This window comes from Barbatula barbatula (genome assembly GCF_947034865.1).
Source record: "Barbatula barbatula genome assembly, chromosome: 24".
In the NCBI taxonomy this organism is placed as follows: Eukaryota; Metazoa; Chordata; class Actinopteri; order Cypriniformes; family Nemacheilidae; genus Barbatula; species Barbatula barbatula.
The window spans coordinates 18,048,638-18,066,912 of record NC_136787.1 but is presented as its reverse complement, the minus strand read 5'-3'; the positions used below and the strand labels follow the sequence as shown (position 1 = coordinate 18,066,912).

Below are 18,275 nucleotides of genomic sequence, written 5' to 3'. Positions count from 1 at the left end.
TCTCTACTATTCTTTAATACTTAAATCTAATAAGCTCTGTTCTATTCTTATCTGTACTGTGCTTTAATACTTTAGTCTGCTTTTTATGTACTCTACTTCTAATACTTGAGTCTAATAAACGGCTTTCTTATTTACTCTACTTCTAATCTTTACTCTACTTCAATACTTGAGTCTAATAAACGGCTTTCTTATGTACTCTACTTCTAATCTTTACTATACTTCAATACTTGAGTCTAATAAACTGCTTTCTTATGTACTCTACTTCTAATCTTTACTATACTTCAATACTTGAGTCTAATAAACTGCTTTCTTATGTACTCTACTTCTAATCTTTACTATACTTCAATACTTGAGTCTAATAAACTGCTTTCTTATGTACTCTACTTCTAATCTTTACTATACTTCAATACTTGAGTCTAATAAACGGCTTTCTTATGTACTCTACTTCTAATCTTTACTACACTTCAATACTTGAATCTAATAAACGTCTTTCTTATGTACTCTACTTCTAATCTTTACTATCCTTCAATACTTGAGTCTAATTAACGGTTTTCTTATGTACTCTACTTCTAATCTTTACTATACTTCAATACTTGAGTCTAATTAACGGTTTTCTTATGTACTCTACTTCTAATCTTTACTATACTTCAATACTTGAGTCTAATAAACGGCTTTCTTATGTACTCTACTTCTAATCTTTACTATACTTCAATACTTGAGTCTAATAAACTGCTTTCTTATGTACTCTACTTCTAATCTTTACTCTACTTCAATACTTGAGTCTAATAAACTGCTTTCTTATGTACTCTACTTCTAATCTTTACTCTACTTCTAATACTTGAGTCTAATAAACGGCTTTCTTATGTACTCTACTTCTAATCTTTACTATACTTCAATACTTGAGTCTAATAAACGGCTTTCTTATGTACTCTACTTCTAATCTTTACTATACTTCAATACTTGAGTCTAATAAACTGCTTTCTTATGTACTCTACTTCTAATCTTTACTATCCTTCAATACTTGAGTCTAATTAACGGTTTTCTTATGTACTCTACTTCTAATCTTTACTATACTTCAATACTTGAGTCTAATAAACGGTTTTCTTATGTACTCTACTTCTAATCTTTACTATACTTCAATACTTGAGTCTAATAAACTGCTTTCTTATGTACTCTACTTCTAATCTTTACTATACTTCAATACTTGAGTCTAATAAACGGCTTTCTTATGTACTCTACTTCTAATCTTTACTATACTTCAATACTTGAGTCTAATAAACTGCTTTCTTATGTACTCTACTTCTAATCTTTACTCTACTTCAATACTTGAGTCTAATAAACTGCTTTCTTATGTACTCTACTTCTAATCTTTACTCTACTTCTAATACTTGAGTCTAATAAACGGCTTTCTTATGTACTCTACTTCTAATCTTTACTATACTTCAATACTTGAGTCTAATAAACGGCTTTCTTATGTACTCTACTTCTAATCTTTACTATACTTCAATACTTGAGTCTAATAAACTGCTTTCTTATGTACTCTACTTCTAATCTTTACTATACTTCAATACTTGAGTCTAATAAACGGCTTTCTTATTTACTCTACTTCTAATCTTTACTATACTTCAATACTTGAGTCTAATAAACTGCTTTCTTATGTACTCTACTTCTAATCTTTACTATACTTCTATACTTGAGTCTAATAAACTGCTTTCTTATGTACTCTACTTCTAATCTTTACTATACTTCAATACTTGAATCTAATAAACGGCTTTCTTATGTACTCTACTTCTAATCTTTACTATACTTCAATACTTGAGTCTAATAAACTGCTTTCTTATGTACTCTACTTCTAATCTTTACTATACTTCAATACTTGAGTCTAATAAACTGCTTTCTTATGTACTCTACTTCTAATCTTTACTATACTTCAATACTTGAATCTAATAAACGGCTTTCTTATGTACTCTACTTCTAATCTTTACTATACTTCAATACTTGAGTCTAATAAACTGCTTTCTTATGTACTCTACTTCTAATCTTTACTCTACTTCTAATACTTGAGTCTAATAAACTGTTTTCTTATGTACTCTACTTCTAATCTTTACTATACTTCAATACTTGAGTCTAATTAACGGTTTTCTTATCTACTCACTTCTAATCTTTACTATACTTCAATACTTGAGTCTAATAAACGGCTTTCTTATGTACTCTACTTCTAATCTTTACTATCCTTCAATACTTGAGTCTAATTAACGGTTTTCTTATGTACTCTACTTCTAATCTTTACTCTACTTCAATACTTGAGTCTAATAAACTGCTTTCTTATGTACTCTACTTCTAATCTTTACTATACTTCAATACTTGAGTCTAATAAACTGTTTTCTTATGTACTCTACTTCTAATCTTTACTATACTTCAATACTTGAGTCTAATAAACGGCTTTCTTATGTACTCTACTTCTAATCTTTACTATACTTCAATACTTGAGTCTAATAAACTGCTTTCTTATGTACTCTACTTCTAATCTTTACTATACTTCAATACTTGAGTCTAATAAACGGCTTTCTTATTTACTCTACTTCTAATCTTTACTCTACTTCAATACTTGAGTCTAATAAACTGTTTTCTTATGTACTCTACTTCTAATCTTTACTATACTTCAATACTTGAGTCTAATAAACGGCTTTCTTATGTACTCTACTTCTAATCTTTACTATACTTCAATACTTGAGTCTAATAAACTGCTTTCTTATGTACTCTACTTCTAATCTTTACTATACTTCAATACTTGAGTCTAATAAACGGCTTTCTTATGTACTCTACTTCTAATCTTTACTATACTTCAATACTTGAGTCTAATAAACGGTTTTCTTATGTACTCTACTTCTAATCTTTACTATACTTCAATACTTGAGTCTAATAAACGGTTTTCTTATGTACTCTACTTCTAATCTTTACTATACTTCAATACTTGAGTCTAATAAACGGCTTTCTTATGTACTCTACTTCTAATCTTTACTATACTTCAATACTTGAGTCTAATAAACGGTTTTCTTATGTACTCTACTTCTAATCTTTACTATACTTCAATACTTGAGTCTAATAAACGGTTTTCTTATGTACTCTACTTCTAATCTTTACTATACTTCAATACTTGAGTCTAATAAACGGCTTTCTTATGTACTCTACTTCTAATCTTTACTATACTTCAATACTTGAGTCTAATAAACGGCTTTCTTATGTACTCTACTTCTAATCTTTACTATACTTCAATACTTGAGTCTAATAAACGGTTTTCTTATGTACTCTACTTCTAATCTTTACTATACTTCAATACTTGAGTCTAATAAACGGCTTTCTTATGTACTCTACTTCTAATCTTTACTATACTTCAATACTTGAGTCTAATAAACGGCTTTCTTATGTACTCTACTTCTAATCTTTACTATACTTCAATACTTGAGTCTAATAAACGGCTTTCTTATGTACTCTACTTCTAATCTTTACTATACTTCAATACTTGAGTCTAATAAACGGTTTTCTTATGTACTCTACTTCTAATCTTTACTATACTTCAATACTTGAGTCTAATAAACGGCTTTCTTATGTACTCTACTTCTAATCTTTACTATACTTCAATACTTGAGTCTAATAAACGGCTTTCTTATGTACTCTACTTCTAATCTTGACTATACTTCAATACTTGAGTCTAATAAACGGCTTTCTTATGTACTCTACTTCTAATCTTTACTATACTTCAATACTTGAGTCTAATAAACGGCTTTCTTATGTACTCTACTTCTAATCTTTACTATACTTCAATACTTGAGTCTAATAAACGGCTTTCTTATGTACTCTACTTCTAATCTTTACTATACTTCAATACTTGAGTCTAATAAACGGCTTTCTTATGTACTCTACTTCTAATCTTTACTATACTTCAATACTTGAGTCTAATAAACGGCTTTCTTATGTACTCTACTTCTAATCTTTACTATACTTCAATACTTGAGTCTAATAAACGGCTTTCTTATGTACTCTACTTCTAATCTTTACTATACTTCAATACTTGAGTCTAATAAACGGTTTTCTTATGTACTCTACTTCTAATCTTTACTATACTTCAATACTTGAGTCTAATAAACGGTTTTCTTATGTACTCTACTTCTAATCTTTACTATACTTCAATACTTGAGTTTAATAAACGGCTTTCTTATGGTCAGTAGTAGGTATCTAAAAGATATCACTTCATTATATAACGTCATTTTACGTGATTGTCTTCCTCATAATGAAGTGATATCTTTTAGATAACTACAACTGTGCACAATTCAAAAACATTGAATACACAAATATATGAATACATGGCAGCTTGAAAGTTTTCACCGTGGTGTTCCTGCTTTGTTTTCTGTGAATGGTTGTGAAATTCTAAACACGTTTTGTTTTGTGAAATCCAAGATGTTTGATCTTGCGTTCGCATAAGACCAAGATCTTCTGATTTGAACCGAAAAGATATAGTCATCTGTTTAGTCTGAACTAAGTTTTATCGACAGTTGAAATGGTTTTGTCATGTTTATGATTGTTTTACAGACTTCTAATTGATATTTAACATTTGGTGTTGAAAGACTTTTGGAAGTGAGGCTTGTTGGTTGTATTTCACTATGTTTTCTACATGGTTGCGGTTTGTCTCTGTGGTTAGTCTTTCTCTCTAACTTAATAATTGTGCCGTTTTTGTTATTTGAAGATTATAGGAATTCTAAATGAAATTATATTCTAATTCATGTGGTGGTTTAAAAAAAGTGTAATTGCCTTATACACTACATTGCATACATTTAATATTCTGGTCATCATTGTCAATATAATCATAGAGTAACACACAGAATAGCCTTTCTCTTTTTCTGTTTGGAATGCTTTCCCACACAAGTAAGGAACGTAACGACAGTTTCCTATTGAGTGACCATCAAGACTCGCTGCCAATGTCCATTTTCAGCTCTCAGAGACTCGAAAAAACACTTTCAGGGTATGGAAAGACCCCCTTCGTGTCTTTGGTTTGAGAAACAAATAGAATGGGATTTATTATTCACAAAGGCTAATGAAGTGACTAGGCGTGTAACAATACTTCATAGTACGATATTTCGCAGTGCAAAAATGTTACGATGCACATCGTAGAGAGACCGTTTTACGATACGATGTTCTTTTAATTCTATTCGTTGAGCGGTCAAACCGCTACATACTCTGCGCCAGCATGTCACGTGTGCTTATCTCACATATGCGGTAAAGAAGTACAAGACATAATCCCATGTAGTTTATAAAAGGTGGCTTCAACCCGAGTCTACCTGAAGGAGGTGGTCTCGGTTCACATAATATATTGATCCCTCACATGTTCTGTTTTATGTCATGCGGCGTGCATATTTTTTCTGACCTACGCAAACGCACCACGTGTTGACAGAATCAAGTTGAGCGTGAAACCAAATCCACTAACGTGAGCTGACGCACAACATGAAATGCAACATAAAGGAAGCCAAAAGAAACCAGCACAGCACCGATTAGAGAAGTGATGAAGTGGAGATTGAATAACATGTTAAAGATCAAACCGAATATGTCATTGGTGTGATGTAATACAGTTTATTTAATATCTTTTTGAAATATATTTCTCATTCATTACTGTCTCAAGAACAGACAGTGTAGCTTCAAAGAGACATGAGCCAATAGGGTTCGAGTGTGAGCTCTGTCAGGGCATTTCATTGGTTGAATGAATGAACGAACAAGTCAATTGAGTCAAAATGAGACTGAATGAACTCGTACATGTCGTTTATGGTCTAATGTCCTCTGTGTCGCAGCAATGCACATCCAGTAGTTACTGAACTGTTCTGAAATATAAAGGTGATGACCTGGTTTAATTGAATTCTAAGATAAAGCAAATCTTTGAATGGAACATTGAATTATACCAATTAAATTAGTTAAACCAGTTAGATTTTAGTACACTAAATATGATGTGGATTTCGTAGACTTCGTAGAAAATAATGGGCAAACCTGCAGGACAGAAGGTTTAGTTAAAGGGGTCATTCGACTTGGCTAAAACTAATATTATTGTTTGCTTGAGATGTAATGCAATGTGTATACACAATTTAAGGTTTAAAAACGCTGTAAGGTTTAAAAACAACTTTGCTAGCGCGACTCGAGCAGGATGTAAAGGATTGGTTAAGAGTAATTGACTATAAACAAACAACCATATACATCATAAAGAGTGTGAGATAGAAACAAGCTTGCATTACAGCAGGGAATGGAACGTAATAAATAACGCGAGTGCTTCAGCCCTTGATCAACCAGTGTTACGCCATGTCTCGTCGCGACTCAACAAAGACGATAAACATTATGAACACAACATTTTTTGCCTCTAGTTGGAACATAATTACTTATTATTGGGACTTATGTTGTCTTTTTTTCCACGTTGCACGCGTGTTTGCATTTGCAGATCCCACAAAGAAACACCAACATCAATCTCAACTCGCGTTACTCCGTAACAAAGTCTTTTACAATGAATATATACTTGCAGGCGCCAGACAGACCTTTTGGAGTTTTAACAGTTGGAATTGTCCCACTTTTTAACAAAAGCCTCCGTGCATGGCCGGTCTTGATCTCTCCCAGATTCGTGAAGCAATCATCCGTTAAAAAAGTGCTGCACAGACTTGAATATTCGATATTTTCTCGAACAGTATTGTACATAAAATTTAACCATTTGTTTTTAGTTGCCTAATGTTTAGGGCTGTTAAACGATTAATCACGTTTAATTGCATCCAGGATAAAAGTTTATGTTTACTTAATATATGTCTATGCACTGTGTATATTAATTTTTTCATTATAAACACAAAAACATACACTTGTATATCTTATTATATGCATGCGCTAATAAATACAAAACTGATATGCATAGAACACAGACGTATACTACGTAAACACAAACTCTTATTCCGGATGCAAGTAATCGCTTGACAGCCTAGTAATGTTTTGTTAGATCTAAATTTGTTGAATTTAATTTGTGTTTAGGATGTTAGTTAGTATGGATTTCGATTGTGTCTGTTTGCTTGAATGCATCGAATATCCATCTGACCCCGACGCTTTCCAACAAATGTAATTATTCTATGTTGGTTCACGTGACCTTCTGGTGGTGACCGATCTCCTGTACCTTATACATACGCCGGGGGCCGCCGCCCATACCACGTTCCCTCCGGAGAGCTTTTAAAACCCATTCAGGGGAAGCAGATGTACATCAGGGTTGAAATCTGGCCAGCCACCATCAGCCACTGCACCAGCATCGGCCTGGGCTGGCCGCCTTGTGATTGGCTGAGCCCACGCCCACGTGACACACTGCTGGCTGGATGCTCTCTGGCAACTGACACAGTTGATGTGTTGCTGGGATGGAGGCTGTCACTGGTGCAGAATGGGGTAAGTCTCCATTTAAATGCCTCGATCTCATGATGCGAAGCTCAGCCGCCGCTGCATCTTATATTGCAGCTATTCATTGGCAGCTCCTGCCGGGGAAATAATAGCATGTCTGTGCAGAATAGCAAGGCGGTGCCGATAAGTCTTTTGTTTTGATGGCTGGTTATTGAGAGGGTGTGGGGGATGTGCGTGTCTTCTGATTTCAGCTGTATCATTGGGACGCTGTCTGTAAAGAAGCCTCTTTTGTGCTGCATTCGGACAGACGCGGTAGCAGGCAGATTAGTTAGGATGTGGACACGGATTCCACTGTAATGTAAGCTGTAATTGCCCTGTCAAGACGGAGGGGCTACTGCAAGGGATTATTCCCTACCTGTAAGGTTCGGGTGATGCCCAAACAATGCGGATGTTTCGGGGTCTTGAATTCAAATTCTAGTTAATAACGTGCGCTGGTTTTCCTGGTCGTATTGTGGATGTGAGTAAACGTGCCGGTCACCCTGTCTTTGTGCACGATGGGAAGGGCATCTCGTACAGTTGACTGCGGGGGATTTTTTGCATTGCCGGTGAGGAGGTGACTGGTTTTATTGCATCGTAACGGTTGCATGCACTGCACCTCTGATGCATAAATGCACGGGCAGCTATTCAACAAAATGGATGTTTTGAAATGTGTCGCAATTGTAGAATAACGCATTTTATGCGCTGCATTGAACATGTGCAATATACAAACTAAATGGGGTGGTTAAGTGGTCGACATTCGGATTCACGTCTGTGAGGAAGTGCTGAAATATTAATGAATCTATCTTCTCTGCCCTCCTCCCCATTTCCTCTTCATTCTCTCGCCATTCCTCTCTCCTTTTTGCTTGATACATGTCGACCATTTTGCTCTGTCCGCATGCACAGACACTGCTTTGCCTCTTAATTTATTTAAAGTTTAAACATTTATTTTTATATTTTTATAAATCAGCAAAGTGACATTATTGATATAATGCTGAAAGACTGGTTCTATCCGGTTCAAGATTCACATTTGTATGCATTACAGTCGTGATTTTTAAACCTGTAATGCTGTTTAATGTGCAAGCGTTTGCTTTCTCCCAAAATGTGTGCCATCAGATGTGTGTCAATAGATTTCTGTGGCTCATTCTGCCCTGATAACAGCCGAACTGTGTGAAATGTGCAGTAGTCATTACGTCATGGGCATCTGCGCTGGAAAATTATCATCATACGAGTTTGATGTTGTTATTTTGTGACCCAGAATTTCTGGAATGATGCTTGAGAAATAGATTCCGATCCCATTTGTGTTAGATTGTTTTAATCACTTTAATAATCATAAATGATAGTTACATATTTATATCTATGCGTTTGGCATAGATATATACAGTGCATTTATTTGATCAGTTTGTCTCATTGGGAACTGAACCCGTAGCATTTTGTGCTTTAAATGCAATGTTCTACCAGTAGAGTTACGGAGACAAATGATTCACAATCGCATTTAGACATTTCCAAACATTGATACAACAGTGAACCAACATTTCTATTTGATTTCTGCTTGTAAATGGTCGTGGTGCCGTGGAAACAGTGGCAGAATCTGAAGTGGATTCACATTGATTGGACACAGCTGTTCATTTCCCCATCACATTGACAGCAGCTCTTGCTCGTGTAATGTCGACTGCTGATTCGGCTAATGTAAAACTGGGGTTAATCGTAACATTAAATGTTGAGCGAAAGGAATTAACTTCATTGAGAGTTGTAAAACGGTAACGATACCTATATTTAAAAGTATAAACTTGAAGTCATTTCACGGGTTTACATTAATGTTTAATTTCTGTAATGCGTATGTGTTTAATACATGTAGTTTTACAAAAATACCACGATAATTTTACTACAAAAATAAGAAAGCGAGAACAACAGGGCTCCGTGCTGCAACTAAATTAGAGCTGCAACTAACGATTATTTTAATAATCGATTAATCTGTCGATTATTTGTTCGATTAATCGATGAATCGGATACAAATTTTTAAAAGCATTCATTTTCAACCCTTTATTGAAAAATAGAACTGACATTGCAAAACATATTTCAAAAGCTTTATTATTACTTATTATATTATTATTACAGCTGGCTGTGGTTTACATGATGCATTTCCCATCAAGAAGCCTCTCATGGTTTGCTGTTTTTTTCTGGAAATTTTTCGGGTCTCTCCGATGGTCTTTCCTCTACCTCCGCTCTGCTTTTTTTATTTATTTTTCCTCCGCTATGCTGCGCGGCGCGATCAACTTTTTTTAGTCCTGTGACACACTAGATGCGTGGCGTGAGCGTCTCAGAAGCCTGGCGTGACCGTTTTTAAATCGGCTCCCATGTTAACAGGTTAGAGCTTGCACACTGCCTGCGTGAGACGAGTCGCACGGAAAACGCGTGCATGCTAGGAATTGAATCGACGCCTATTTTTCACGAGACACGCAAGCGTGTTGGAAGCGTTTCCAGGCAAAATAGAATAAGAAAAGATGTTTATATGTAATTGTGTACACGAATACATATTAATGAATGCCATTTTGATGTTTGAAAGCTAATCATCATTTATTTGAACGTATTTTCAAATTGAATTTCATTAAACCAACATCTACACGTTACGGGGTTTACATGTCCACTGTAGAAAACATCAGGACTTAAATCATGTTTATAATGCATTTTTGGAGAAACAACAAGTGAATATTGAAATAAATTATACATTAATATTCCTATTAAGTATGAGATATTATTACTAAAATGTTGCAAATGAATACTCCAATTAACTACTTTTTTCCATAAAATCTTCCTCCAAGAAAATGCTTAGGCTATATCCAATGAAAAGATACATTGCATTGAATGGGAATATTAATTTATGTCCATCTGAAACACATATTGCATAAAGTAAACTCGTGCATCAATTGATTACGTTACAACTTTAATAACATATCTGAGAATCATCTTAATACGAATTGTGGTTCGTATTAAACCCCAAAATGTATTGGTGACTGAATTATTTTTGTTTTTTATGCTCTTAACAATGTGATTAAAAATGGAAAAAAATATGACACACTACAATAACAACGTAGTCTAGTGTGTCATCTGAGTGACGGTCCAACATCAGGTAATAAATCTACAAAACATTTGGAAATGTTATTTAAATAAACAGACAGCCTACTTACTCATTTTTCGGATTTTGGAAGGTGTAGGTTATGTGAAAAAAGTTTAAACTTGTCGTGAATACAAGACCCTTGTCTGTCGGCGGCCTCCCTCTATGTCACCTAGCAGCAGCAGCGCGCCAGCGCCGCGTCAGGCACGGTGCTGGTGTGCAAAGATACAGAAAACACGACGCAGCCGCCACAGAGCTGACACGCAACAGAAACGCCACGCTCACGCCACTCAAACATGTGGCGCGCGTTATAGTCGCGCGATACAACGAATCGATAATGAAATTCGTTGCCAACATTTTTAATAATCGATTTTTATCGATTTTATCGATTCGTTGTTGCAGCCCTAAACTAAATGGTTGCATTTTGCGACCAGTTTTCAAGACAGCACAAGCATTTTTTTACAAGTACTCATGCATTGTCGATTTCCTCTAGTTGTTACTTCATGTAGAAAGACGAGTGCAGGTTGTGTGTGATAGTCAAATGCGCGGGTCACTTCGTCACTGGTTTCCCACTGCGGTCATGACGAGCACAGTCCATGTCGTCATTGACAAGTTTACACACACACAATGTGAACGCATTAGTACAAATCGCTGTTTGCTGTGAGCCCGAGGACGAACGATTTGATATACGAGACGTTTATCATGAAACTAACCGAGGAGTTCAGGAAACGTGATTTATCCGTTGATTTCTTGAGACAGCACTGGATCCTTTCAAATCCCTTCACAGCGACAGAACGAACGACAGGCGAATGCTCTTGTTAAGTTTAATTTGACGTTATATTTACATGTGTTGTGTTGGGGTGGGCAGAATGACGAAAAATCTATTTCACAGAATGAGTCATTTTATTTCATGGTAACAATCTCATAATATAATTCATTTGTCTTAAATTGACTTTATTTATTTATTACAGTTCATTTGAACTGCTCACCATAGTTATAATGTTGACAAGTTATGAAAATGGATTAAGATATCAAATTAAGTTCTGATAATGATTGTTTGGAAGTATAACAATGAAGTATGAATATGCGCAAACAATAAGAGTACAGTATATGACTGGTGTTATAAACTGCTCATGGCGTCTTAACTGTAGGTCTTCATCGCTCTTCACTCTCCGTTAGATGCGACTCTCTGTCTTAAGGTTTGTTTTTTCTCGCTCTCGCTCTTTGCACTGCAGGTCTCTGGTGACTCCACACGCGTCTCCCAAATGTGGGTTTGCGGCGCGTCACGTCAAAGCGCTCACGCTGTGAGCATCATCGCACATTGTTGAAGACCATCCACTGCTGTTTTTTGCTTCAAGTGATAGTACCTGCATGTAGTCTATAGCCTCAGAAACACAAACATTAATCAAAAAGTAAAACAAAACCCAAATCAAACCGGCTCCTAAAATATACCTACAGTATTTTTGTAAATATAATGGTGACATCAGACTGCAAAGGTTTGTAGTAAAGAAATAATTAAATTAACTAAAACTCAATGCAAATGCAAGTCAGGGGCTACAGTGCTCCTACGGTGTTTCCCATAGGATTTTGACAGACTTGCGGCCCCGGTGACGTCACGAAATAATTAGCATATTTGTGACCTCATCACGTCGTGTTAGTGTCAGCACTTATCTGTTTTTGTTTAACTCTCTTATCTTCAATATTTTATATTGCATGGACTGTTCAATGATAAATCACAGTTAATCCAGAATAAAAGTTTGTGTTCAAATAATATGTATGTGCACTGTGCGTATTTATGTTGTATTTATAAATGCATACTCATTAGGAAATATTTGCATGTATATATAAATGAATGTTTAATTTAATTTATATATAAACACATATTTTTTCATAAATATATATACATGTATGTGCATGTATTTATAAATAGAAAAGTAATATGCACACACGTGTATATATCAGCCAAAAAACACATATAAATCTTTGTCTCTCTTGTCGTGCGCAATTTTTCTGAAGTTTTCTGAAATAATGCTATAGTACGAGAATTGATTTCGGATTCTTTCGTGATCAAACATCTACGCTCCTAATACTTACTGACATCGAAACTTTGGTTATCGTGCTGTATTTTTGTAAGAGTACATACGCTTGCATCACTGCGTTGGATGTTAAAGCGCAGTGTTGTGTATAAAGAGTCCAGAGAACGAGGCTGAACATGGTTTCAGCTGATCTTCAGCCTGTCGGTGGTGCTTTACGTGATGTGCTAGATTTTTCGCATGGTTGATCACCCATCACTTTAAGGCAGAGATAAAAATAGAAATATTAATTCCGAGGTTATAAACGCAGCTCTGCATTACTGTGTCTCTACAATCATGTCAGTCGCTTCGGTCACACCAACGGTATCAGCCGGACACGTGAGTCCCGTTTGTTATCGTGATTCCCCATGAGGGTCATGGAATGGCCATTGATGAGCTGAGGAACATCAGAGGTCGGAGATTGACAAATGTTTAGTGTCAAACCCGTAAAATGTTCTGCTCTCTATAGGTTTTATTTGATTTGATTGTGGATTAAAGCAGCTTCGTAATAAACCAATGACTTCAATCATATTCTAAATGAATGTTGTTGTGTTGGATGATGCAGGTCAGAAGATAGTCCAAGATGGCTGCAGCGTCCTATGATCAGCTTCTAAAGCAAGTGGAGGTGTTGAAGATGGAGAACTCCAACCTGAGACAAGAGCTTGAGGACAACTCCAACCATCTCAACAAACTGGAGACAGAAGCATTTAATATGAAGGTATTGTTTGATGCTATGTGTGTTTGTTTTCATAATATTTCGTTGCTGTAATCTGTATTCTACTGGCAGAGAAAAACATCCTGCCCTACATTATTTCATACTTAATATTCTGTCTCATTTAAAAATGTCACATTACAAACGTTAAATCCTTTGATTATCACATTCGCATTAGAGTTATAAGACATTTTGAGGTGTAGAGTCCAGAACAGATTGACTTGATACAGATCCTTCACAAAACAAAATAAGTCTTTAGAGCTTCTTCGAGTTTTATGGTGTATTATTGATATTTCGGTTTGGGCTTTGTTGGGTTTTTTTTGGTTGAGAATGGATTTTTGTTGGCTTGTTGTAAATGGATAAACTACAGCTACTGCTGTGGGTAATCTAGAGGTAATATTGAATTACTAGAGTATCTTTGTACATTTTTACTAATGTAAAATACATTTTCTTTGTTTTGCTCTTGCTTGTTCAGGCTGTTTAAAATAATTGCCTCATTTTGTCTTCCAAATGTTTTTGGAAGGGCTAAAAGTGCCGTCTTCTCCTACTGATCTGTCTCTTAAGTAGTTTTTCTTTTCTTAGCATCTGAAACCAAAGGCAGTATCTCAGACGCTTCTCCTAGCTGAGCTTTTGAAGTAGCGCAAGAGCCTGCTAGGTGGGCATTATTAAATTGGATGTGACCTGGCAGTCCAGAAAGAGGAGAGAGCTTTTAAAAGAACTTGAGGCATAAATAGAATGAAGCGAGACATTAAGAGTTTGCTGTCGGGTCCTGTCTGCCCCTTCTTTTTCATTTAAGAAAAGGTTCAAACAAGTTCAGCGTTCAGATATATGGTGAATTGTCTGCTGAATTCTAGCTACGGGTTGCTGTCGTGTCTTGTTTCAATTTATACTCCATAAAGGGAATTTGTGTGAGATGTTTGTGAGGTCTGGAAGTGGAAGGAGATTTTTGTCTCTTCTTCCTAAAGGATTGCACACACGATGCACACTAGTTTTGTATGTTGGTTAGTGTCATAGAGATCGGTATATGCACGGTATATGGAAAATGCAGCGTTTTTGAACCTTGAAATCGTGAATACACTTGCATTACATCTAAAACGAACGATAATATTTGGTCTAGCCGTGTCATATGACCCCTTTAAAGGAACGTATATGCTTTTAATGACCAAGTACTTCAGATGGCCTTCCACACTAAAAATGTGACAGGTGTGGACTCTGGAATCCAATCCTTTGTCTGGATGAATATGCCAACCAAAAAATAGAAACCGTATTTGCGTCGTTTTTTTGATGGAACCTCTCTCATTGGGGTGGTCTGATATCGAGCACATCCAGACCGCCCTTATGCCAACGGATATGCCATCCCCAGACGTAATCATAGTGCTTAAAGCACTAAATGAGATGTTGGGTTTGTCGAGCGCTTTTTTTGCAGTGACAGATGCTACAGAGACCAGCAGCAAATCCATCTGTGATACTAGATTCCAAGTGTTTGCTCTATTTACAAAGTAGCAACATCCAGCTTATGTTTATTGTGCTCAGAATAAAAGGATCCTTCACTTTTATTTGAGTGAAACACATATTTATATATAATATATAATGAGAACAGCTTGAAGATGAGAGGATCACTTCCCTCTTTCTGTTTTAAACTTGCATCACTAAACCACTTCATGGTGGTTTTCCTTGATTGTATGTGGTGGTCCAGTGTCACAGGAAGTGGTGTCATTAGAAATTCACTTCCTAGAATATCGGACGTGTTTCTATTGTATGGACTAGTTCACCCAAAAATGACAACCATATACTCACCCACATGCCATCCTAGATGAAAGTTATATGACAATTTACTGTAAAATTTAAAGGGGCCATGCAAAAATTTGTTTTATTTACAATGTTGAACGTGCTGTCTTCTCATGGTCAACTTGTCAAAAACTAGTTGTACGTATGACATTTTTTGGGTGCTCGACAAACTCCCCCAGCGTTCGTATAGGTTTTGGAAAGGTCTGTTTTGTAACAACTGACGAGGAAAACCCAGTTTCCATAAAGATTGGCTGCTCTGTGGGCCTGCAGCTGCAGCTTGTTACTCTTGCGATAGTGAGAGAAGTTGAGGTGTGTTTGTTTGTTCACTGCATTTCAATGATGGATGTTATATAAACGGGGGATATAACGCTGAAGTTGGAGATCGTTTGAAACTGATAGATGGAGCAGTCCCAGCACCAAAAGATACCGGACATGAACCACATGCGGTAAGTGAAACTAAGTCATATCAATGTTTTGTTGGCCATCGGCGCAAACGTGCATAATGTAAACAACACAAACTTATAGTGAATCAGTAGTTATGCAGTGATAATGTGATGATGTACATTGGAAGCCGATAACCGATATATGGCCGATAAACAGTATCTAAATATTAATATAACATTTCCTAAGACTGAAACAAGAGGTAAAAGTGGACAACTGCTTTTATGTGAAAACATTCACTGCATAAAGCAAGGAAACCACTAGTTCTCTTTCCCCCCTGAAAATCATGTACCTACTTTACACTACACTATTTAACGGTTCTTTAACCTTCAAACTTTTATGGTTTTTATTTTTTGTTTAATAAACAAATTATAGATGTTCATCCAGAGCAACCCAGTACATTTTTCTTTATAGTCACATGTCTAACTGGTCTCAAAACAGACAACAGTTTGATTCAAACAATATGCTTTTGTTCCTATGAATTAAACATTTATAAATTCTTTATGTACATCAACAATGTTTTGCTAATAGCAGTTAGTGAATGATCACGACAGAAGGATACTGTACTTGAACTGTGAGCAGCGTGCAGATGAAGATGTTTAACTAGAGGAAATTATTTTTGATTTATCGGCTAAAGTATTTACATTTATGCATTTGGCAGACGCTTTTATCCAAAGCGACTTACATTGCGTTATCCTACACATTTCTTTCTAAGTATGTGCAACCCCCTGGGATCGAACCCATGACCTTGGTGTTGTTCATGCTGTGCTCTTACCACTGAGCTACAGGAAAGCTGTAATATATAATTTATCGTCACCTTGCATGCCTCCATGTAATTTCACATTATGGCCAATCACAAGACATGAGGATCAATTTCTATATTTGAAATGGTTTGGTTTCAGTATCGCTAAATAATCTAAAAACGCTGGGAACTGGGTTAACTATTCCTTCAAGGCAGATGCCAGTATTCAGTCGTTTTTCCAGCATCAAAAACTATTTGTTTGTATGTAATTCTGGAAATTCTGGAAATGTATTCACAGGCCCGCTTCCCTTTCCCAGCCTCCGAGATAATGGCGCCTTAATTTAGAGGATCTCCCTTCCTGTCTTTGTTTGTCCGATGTATACAGCACTGCTCCATCCTGCAGTGGTTTCCGCTGCCCTCCGGTCGACTGAAACAAACATCAGCCGGCAGAAACGTCTCAGACACCCAGAGTAGAACTTCAGTTGGGTTCAGCTGTTTTCTCGAATCAACACGGCAGTCATTTATATGTTCGGACTTTTGTCGAACCAGACGATAAACGTCTTGATTCCATCAACCACCTAGCTGTCGTTTTGCTGTCGTATTTTATTTGTTTCGTGTCATTCATTCCCGTCGTGGCTGCTTGCCACTAAAATGCAGACAAACACAGACGAGAGAGAGTTTATCGATGGTAGCTTTGTGTTGTACGTGATTAAGATAAAAAATAGTCTTGAACTATGAGGCGACAGTGTGAGTCAGTAAATCAGTTTACTTTCTCTTAGCGGTGACTTAAACCAGAGGATTAGTAATGATCCTCTCATGAAATAATGATCCTCTGTTCCTACAGTAATGACTCACAGGGCCGTATTCCTCGAATCAATAAGATGTAATTTGCAACTTGACTAGACAACTGCGTCAGTAGAGGGATATGTAGTCATTGCCTCTTGAATCATTTTTCTCCTAAATCATTTAATAAATTAGTTTTTAAACTTAAGTTCTACTAAATCTAAATTCCACAAACAAACAGGTTACATTGGAGTTACTGACGTCATTCACGTGTAGCTTTAGTCCTCTTAAAATTAAATAAGCATTTATTATTTTCCCCGCCACACTAATTGCATACCACACGTGTCATGTGATGTTGTTTCCACGTTTCAAGGGCAACGTGCCTTTATCTCTGGAAAAGCCGAGGGGCTCGTCATCCGTCCGTGCGGTTCCCACCTCTCAGACTCTGAGACAATAACTCTGGGCCCACGGGTCTCGACTGACTGATGCATGCTGGGCTGGAATCAGATATGCAAGTATTACAGGCTCCCAGGCTCTCTAGAAGCATTGATTTCCATTACCGGGAGTATAGCATGACATTTTTAAAAGTGTTGTGTGGTTGCAGCTCCACACATGAGCGGACGGACGACTCTAATATTGTAGCAAGGGCATCTGCACCGCAGAAACTCGATTCCTTTGGACTTTGACACGGGGCTGATGGGCTGCACTCTGTTATAGACCTGGAAACCCATTAGGACATTAAACGCCATCCTAATTTTGTTCTTGCGATTTCAGATTGTTATTGCTGTAATCTACTCTTAGAATGGTTATTTTAGGATTTTTGCAAATCGCTATTGTGATATTTGTGGAGTACACCATTTAAAAACAGCATGACATGGCATCCGCAACTTATCTTGTATTTGAGCGTACTTATTAATAGTATTTGGGTTTTTGTTGGACGAAAACATGTTATGCTTTGTATTATTGATATTGATTGTGTTTTTTACGGATTATGGTGTACGTTTGAGTGTAAATGATTCTGGAATTATACAAAATGTAGGCTTTGAGTCATCATTTGAGAATAGATTGTTTTTTTTGTAAATTGGAAGCCTGGCCATTGGTCAGTCAATATATTAGTCCCACCCCCACGTCGAGACGGAGGTCACCTGAAGATGTCGATTTGAGAGGGGTGTGACATTAATATTTTAT

At 36.3% G+C, this 18,275-nt stretch overlaps 1 protein-coding gene across 1 annotated transcript in view; it reads left to right on the top strand.

Moving 5' to 3' along the window:
- Window positions 1–18,275, top strand: part of apc (APC regulator of WNT signaling pathway) — a 32,338-nt gene that overhangs the window by 704 nt on the left and 13,359 nt on the right. Inside the window, exon 2 of the mRNA XM_079449419.1 lies at window positions 13,187–13,339. Coding sequence (XP_079305545.1) covers window positions 13,205–13,339 — 135 coding nt within the window. The 5' untranslated portion in view covers window positions 13,187–13,204. The remainder of the gene's footprint in view (window positions 1–13,186; window positions 13,340–18,275) is intronic.